Below are 7,820 nucleotides of genomic sequence, written 5' to 3'. Positions count from 1 at the left end.
ATAAGTTTCTTACCTTAAACAACATGATGACTAAATAGTAAAAGCTCATGACCACAATGGTAAAGACTATTGATCTTGGAAATATAGTTGTCTTCTCGAGAACATAGATCTAGAATCAAGCATTACATTTGAACAAAAAAAAAATCTTAGACTTCTTTGAACTCCAATTTGCTATATTGAAAATTGATTATACTATTGTTAACTTAAAAATGTCTACGCTTGATTCATTATTGCTTCCTTTTAATTATCTCTAAAATGCTAGTTGCAATGTAAAGAGAGTATAATTATGTAAAGTAATACCTTCATATGAAGAAAAGGTGCAATGTTATTTGCTATTAGCATAGGTGGTACAGTTGACAATAGTGTAGGAATTGTAAATTTCTTCCATCTTAAAAGTGGCAACTGAAAATTTTTAGATGTAACATAGTTATATTAATAATAATGTATTCACCATAAAATTAATATTACATATATGAGAACATTAAAAAGTAGTGTATGTGAGGCGATACCTTTAAATCCTCATAACGTTTTTTTATTTCGATGAATATAATGAACTTACATTAATTGAATAACCTGTCATTGCCACAAAATACATAACGAGACACCAAAGCAATGGCTTTGATTTTGTTATCCACCCAAGTCCAAAACCCTGTAGGAAAAAAAACAAAGGCGAAAAACATATATAAAGGATAAGCCACATTTTCTATTTGTTAACTATAATTATCTTTAAATATCTCTTGTTTCTCATGTTAAAAAAAATGCTATATTATTTTTATTAATATTTGATTAGTTCAAAATATTAAAGACTGAATTTTAAATTTTAAATTTTAAACTTTAAAGATTAAATTTTAAAATCTAATAGTATAAAAATAAAGTATTAGTCTAAAATATTGACTAAAATTTGATTAAAAGGGTTGGTCCCTAATATTTCTCATCAACAAAATTGTTAGTTTTTTACACTTACAAATTGGTTGCTTTATATGTCTTATAATTAGAGTGCAGATATTTTTGCCAAATCACTAAAACAAACGAAATTTTGATCCAACAATATTGTAGTGAATGCTACCCGTTGCAGCTTGACAACTGAAATACACAATGCATTTTGCTAAAAAGCTAAAAAGTGTAGCTAAATAATATATAAAATGTTGTAAATTTTATTAGATTTTGTTGAGTTTGGAAACAATAATTTTTTTTGTCCATGATACTGCTGGCCAATTCGACAGGTTAAAAATTAATCTGTCGCGAATTTGAGCTCCATTTAAGGGTCTACCACTAGTCAATGGGTTGCTACATATACAAAACGAGATTCAAATCCTTGACACTTATTTAAACAAACGAGTGAGCTGACCATTTGACCAACTCAAGTTGATTGCAAACATAGATATTTAATTGGACTAATAGTCTAAAGTTGGTTTGATAAATATTTTATTGGTACAGGCCCATAGTAGTATTGATGTTGACAAAAATGAGCCAAGCATTTTCAGGTGGTCTTGTGTGTACAAAGAATTGAGATGAGAGTTGATGCCTTTTTGTTCAACAAAGACACACAACAAGGCTCATCTCACCGGTAAAATCCAGTTCGGATAGAAAAAAATGTAAAGAAGAAAAATGTGTTTCTAGGCAGCTGAAGCCTAACTCAACTTGTTAAATCATATGTCTCTTAATATACTGCACTTGGATTTAAATTTTGGTGAGTGCATCAAGTATTGAATATGAACTCTTATGTGTGTTGTGTGAGTGTGTTGTGATACTTAGGATCAAGGTAGAGAAAATCGAGATTTTACGTGAAATCGAAAAAATAAATAAAAAACGTAAAACGTAAGATCTTAACAAGATTTAAATCGTAAAATCGTCAGATTTAGTACAAATTTCGTAAAATTGATAAACTCATTTAAAATCGTAATATCGGAAGATTTTAAGAGTTAAATCGAGATTCTAGCTACTATGCTTAGGATTGGGTTGTCCAATCCACTTGACAAAAAAAAAATGAAAAATGTGTTTCTCTTCGTCAAATGGATGGAGGAAAAAGGATATTTCTTATAGCTAAAGTTAAAAAATCAATGGTGCTGATGCTAGCAGTACAAGCCAAAGAACCCTAGCTATATCTATATCACAGTGCACAACTAACCATGATCCTCTGTCACTATCACCTATGTCCGTGCCATACTTGCTTATCCACCATCTCTGCATCTTGCAAAACGCCTCTGATGCCATTTGTGCAAAACCACTGCTGTTGCGTTTTGATTTTGAAGGAACAAGACAACCATGATCTTGTTCTTGTGGTACGGTGCAGAATTTTGTCACTAAGAACAACTTTAACTTTTGGAAGCATTATCCTTGTACAAAAGAGTGTAATCGCCAGAAATTGAAGACTATTGAGTGAGAATGAAAATTCGAATTTTTCAGAGCTTTTAAATTATCTCTATCTCCTCTTTCGTGATGTTATATTGAACATTTTTCTTGATCTGTTATCTTTTTTGATTCCTTATGGTAAAATATATTAGGTGAGGTATTTAAAAAAGTCATGTAAGAGAAAAAGTAAAGAGAGTAGAACTTGGAGAAAAAGCTATTAAATATATCGATCTCTTTTAATGTATTTTCTGTTTTGTGTCATGATCTTGAGAGGTTTTTTTTATTAAGTTAGGTGAGTACTTAGTGTTGAGAGTCTAGATTAGAGAGCATAGCCGAAACAAGCTTGGTTAGAAGTTCGTGAGTTCCTTGATAGGATTAGGAAGAATCATAAGAAATTGGTGTTTGTAATCTTTGAAAAAGATAGTGAAAATTCAACCATAATTGTGGTCGAGACTGAATGTAGGTCACATTGCACAAAATGATTAAATCAGGTGGTGCAAGCTTCTCTTCTCTACTCTTTTTATTCCCTTTGATATGAGACAACATTATTTTATTTTTTACATAATTGTTAAACCAAATTTAACTGTGATTTGCTTTTAAATTTATTTTAATGTCTAAGTTTAAAAATTAAAAAGACAGTTTAAATTCAACTCTTTTTTTTTAAGTCATTAAAAACCTTTAAATTTAAATGTGTTGAGTTAAGATTATTTATGTTATTTTTTTTATGATAAATATAATTATTGGGTCATTTAAATATAGTTAACATATTTTTTCTGTGTCTAATATAGTAATATGTATGTTAAGAGTGATAGGTATCAAACTCATAGACAAGGCGAATGTCCAAGAGATCACAATGAATGGAGGTGATATTAGAGTGATCCCGATTGTATTTTGACTGAAGGGAAAGAACAGATTTGGAGAAATTCATGGTATCAATTATGAGAAAGGAAATTGAGCAAATTCTAGCGGCTCACTTGACAAAAACAAAGGAGACAAGGACAATTAATGTGATGATCCTACAGTTGACCTAAGTAGAAATGAAAAAGACTTAGAATTATAAAGAAGAAAAAGGGAAAAACAACTAGGAAAGTTATATCATCTATTAATAATGACAGTAAATCCGGTGGAATTTGTCGAGTCAATCCGTCAAACCCGCCAAAAGAACAGGTCAAGCTAGAATTTTAGCGGGACAAGACCAAATGTTATTACATCTTTTATTAAAGAAAAGAGTAATTATATAATAAAAAAATTATATTGTAATTTGACTATTTTTTATTTGTATTTAATTTTTAAATTATTTTTTTTTAATTTTAATTAATTATTTAAAAAAATTAAGCTAGTTAACTTGCCAACCCGTCATAAAATGGAGCAGGCTAGCATTTTGAACTCACTTTATATAGCAGGATGGGTCAGCCTACCCCATTATTTGTGGCGAGGGGAGGCGGCGGGCTACCTGCTTTGCCACCCCCATTAGTTAGGCTGCGTTTGATTCTAAGAACATGACAAGACAAGACAAGACACTAGGAATAAAACACAAAAGATAAGTCATAAAAATTAGTGTTTTTGCATTGTATTTTGTTTGGTGTTAAATTAGAATAAATTATGAAAGTTCAATTTGCTTTTATTTTTTTCATACACAAAATTTAGAAAAAAATACAATAATAAAAAATATAATTGTAAAAAATTGATAACAATAATGAAAGAAAAAATATAGAATCAGTTATGTCTTTTGTTAGTGACGTTATGTACTTTTTATTAGGAAGAATACAAAATACACTAATTTAGTATCTCTATATATAATATTTTTGTCTGTAACTCATTTGTCAAAGATAATTTTAGATATCTTAATTCCTACTTCAATGTCCCATATTTATAAACAAACACAGCTTAGTGACAATATTTCTCTTCATATTTAAGTTTATATTGCAGACCAAATTTTCATTCTAAGAGTTCTAAAAATTCTGTAAATATCATTGAGTCTAGTCTTAGGATTATTCAGTTTTCTTCTTTCTTATTTCTATAAAGAAAAAAGTCATAGTATTAAAAGAGAAATCAACAAAAGTCATAAGAAAAAAAAGGTAAGAGATTAAGAAAAAAAGTCATAAAATAAATTTTATTTGTATCTTTGTGTCTTGATGGAAAGTGCATTGGTTTAGAGTTCATTCTTGACATTAGAATTCAGGTTTGAGTTTAGCCCTGGCATTTGTGACTCAAGATTTAAGTCAAGTTAGCATTCTAGAAGCTTGGTTTTAAGGTTCATTATTTGTTTTGGTGTTGAAATTAATTTTGATTCTTTTGTTTTGCTTTTGAGTTAATGATTGTAATCAATTGATGATTATAGTAAAATTTTAACATTATTATAGTGGAGACTAAACGTAGATTTTATTACTTTTAGATATTGAACTAAAATATATGGCTGTAAAAATTTTTATTTCTTTCTCTAATTTGTCCATTAAAAGAATAGACATGTCATACTGCATTTATTATAATTGTTTAGGTGTGTATAATTATTTTGGTTTACCTAATTGATATTTTATTAACTATTAATTGTACTATTTATTATAATTATTTTTTATGTGTGATTGTTTAATTGTTTGTTTGATTGTCTGTGTTTGTGACTTATTGGTTCGAATTATGGTGGAGTGTGGTAGCTTGTAAGTGAATTGATTATATGTCGAGTCGAAGGTCGTGATTGGATAAAGTATATGTCTCAATAAGTTTGGTGAAAATTGATATCTATTTTGACTTGTGGTGGTGTGATTTGATTATTTTTTGTTTTGAACGGATAATCACATGACATGGAAATAGAGATTGAGGTTTGGTGAATGAATGAGTAAAGAATTGGATGGAATTAAGAATTTAAATAAATTGAATTAAAGAAAGAATTTATAAGACGAGCAATGATCACTACTGCTAAAAGGATTTTGATTATATACATATATCCTTCTATAACAATTCTTAAACTCTTCTGGTGAGACCGTGTGGTTTAGTTCTCACCCCCTACAGCTGTATCTTTTCAGGAAATAGATGAAAAAGTTAACGAAGATTTTATTGAATTTTCAATTGTACTGTATCTATTTATAATATCTTAATTATTGTTTTCTCTCGTAATTACTGTTATATTTTTATAAAAAGGATAGGAGTCGTGATTGTATTGATATGTATGTATGTATTATGTAATATTTGTAAGCTACTTGTATAAAGAATCTTTGTATCTATATATGTACATGTGAAGTGTTGTGATTAATTTGTATGTACGTGTGTATAAATGAAAAAGTATTTCTGGTTTTCAAAGAAAAATTCGATACAGTTTCGAGTTAAAGCTCCTATTTTATTATTAAATATATGGAAGTCGTCATAATCTCCTCGCTATCAGAGTGGCACAGCCGAAAGTGTAACATTCCAATACCAAGGGTGTTAGTGTGTTACACCTGAAGTCCAAAATTGAAACCAAAAATGAAGAGACAGAAGACAACATGTTCAAAGATGATCAGATTCAACTTTGTAAAGAGATTGAGAATATTTATGAAATAAAGACAAAAAATATGGTTAATTTAGAAAAGATAAAACATAGTTGAACCAAGTAATCTGTCATTATTGTAAAAAAATGAGAAAATTTCACTCCCCTCTCCTACGAGATGTTAAAATGACACTCCCCTCCCTTCTATTTTATAAATGTACATTCTCCTTCCTTCTAACTTTTAAAAAGCCTCCTCTTTAATCCATTTTAAATTTTTTGTGTTAACTAATATTAAACCTATCTATTTTTTAAGAAAAATATTTTTTTTTGAAAAAATATCCATTAGCAAAACTTTTATTTTTTATTATTAATTTTTGCTTACTAAAATACCCTTTTAATAAATTATTTTTTATTGATTAAATTGTATTTTTATTAAAATACTTTTAAAAAAATTAATAATTAAATTACTTTTTTTTAAGATTCCTACCCTTCAATAATTTTTTAATTATTAAATTGTGATTTTACCAAAATTTTTGTTAACAATTATTTTTATATTTTACTATTAATTTTTTGATATTAATATATATTATTTTAACATTAAATAAAAAAAAAATCTTACCACTGTTAATATATATAAAAATTAATATATATTGATATTGAAAAATAATTTTACTAAATTTTTTTATTTAATGTTAAAATAATATATATAGATATCGAAAAATTAATAGTAAAATATAAAAAAATTGTTAACAAAAATTTTGGTAAAATTATAATTTAATAATTAAAAAATTATTGAAGGGTATTTTAGAAAAAAATTATATAATTATTAAATTTTTTAAAAAATACAATTTAATCAATAAAAGAATAATTTATTAAAAGATATTTTGGTAAGTAAAATTTAATGATAAAAAATAAAATTTTTACTAATGAGTATTTTTTTAGAAATAATTTATTTTTTTTTAAAAATAGATAAAGTTAACATTAGTTAACACAAGAAGTTTAAAATGGATTAAAGAAAAAGTTTTTTAAAAGTTAGAAGGGAGGGGAATGTACATTTATAAAATAGAGGGGAGTGGAGTGTCATTTTAGCATCTCGTAGGGGAGGGGAGTGTAATTTTCTCTAAAAAAAATTAGAACACTTTAAAGTAAACTATCTATTCGTGAAGAAGTACAAGAAAACAAGAGAAAAGAAGAAAATACTAATGATATCATGGAAAGATTTAGAAAATAAACCTAAAACAGATGAAGAGGAGAAATAAATTTGTCTAATGGCAAATGACAAACAACCTGTTGAGGAGGTAAACAATTTTGTTCTTACCATTAATGAACTCTATGAAATTATTGATGATGATTGAAAATTTTAGCAAGCTTCTTTCTAAATATAATCTACACAAGAAAGAAAATGAAGCCTTTAAAGGTGAATTTTTCTCTCTGCAAAAGACTAGGAAAAAAAAGTTATGAAGTAAATTTCATTTGTATTGTGTGTTTTTGCATAAAGAATTCTGGTTTAGAGTTTATTCTTAGTATTAGAATTCATGTTTGTGTAATTGTGTTATATCTTGACGTGTGTGATTGAGGATTTGTGTTGGCATTATGAAAGCTTGGGTTTTAAGCTTCATTTATTTTGGAGTTAGAACTAGTTTTATTTCTTTAATTTTGTTTTGTCTTTGAATTGAAGATTGTCATCAGTTAATGATTATAATTCAATTCTATTATGGTTGTGATAAAATTAGATGTAAGTTTCATTACACATAGAAGTTAAATTTAGATACATGACTGTGTTAATTTTTATTCTCTTCTTTGACCTGTACAATTTGGTATGAGATAAAATAAATTTTTTTTTTACATAATCTATTTTATTGCGGTTATAACAAATAAAGGTAAAATTCTTAACTGTAAACCCTGGTTAAATTAGTAGATAATTAGTCAATAAATTAATTTTTAATAAGGAAGATTAGAAATGTGAATATTATATTAAATTAGGATAGAGCTCATCGAAACGAGAATT

The 7,820-nt window shown here is 27.0% G+C and overlaps 1 protein-coding gene across 8 annotated transcripts in view; it reads right to left on the bottom strand.

Annotated features, from left to right (window-relative positions):
* LOC107624847 (naringenin 8-dimethylallyltransferase 2, chloroplastic) overlaps positions 1 to 7,820 on the bottom strand; it is a 149,196-nt gene that overhangs the window by 85,301 nt on the left and 56,075 nt on the right. For 4 of the 8 annotated variants that reach the window (XM_021117326.1, XM_016327299.2, XM_016327303.2 and 1 more), the window contains 3 exons: positions 560 to 649; positions 301 to 402; positions 14 to 109 (listed from right to left, as the gene is read on the bottom strand). The exons of 1 other annotated variant lie outside the window; for it this stretch is intronic. In XM_021117326.1, the coding sequence (XP_020972985.1) occupies positions 14 to 109; positions 301 to 402; positions 560 to 649 (288 nt within the window). The remainder of the gene's footprint in view (positions 1 to 13; positions 110 to 300; positions 403 to 559; positions 650 to 7,820) is intronic. 3 more of the 8 variants (XM_021117331.1, XM_021117337.1, XM_021117333.1) reach the window with 2 other exon arrangements.

Source organism: Arachis ipaensis, chromosome B01 (genome assembly GCF_000816755.2).
Source record: "Arachis ipaensis cultivar K30076 chromosome B01, Araip1.1, whole genome shotgun sequence".
Taxonomy (NCBI): Eukaryota; Viridiplantae; Streptophyta; class Magnoliopsida; order Fabales; family Fabaceae; genus Arachis; species Arachis ipaensis.
The sequence above is the reverse complement of the archived record's forward strand: the minus strand, read 5'-3'. Positions and strand labels throughout refer to the sequence as shown.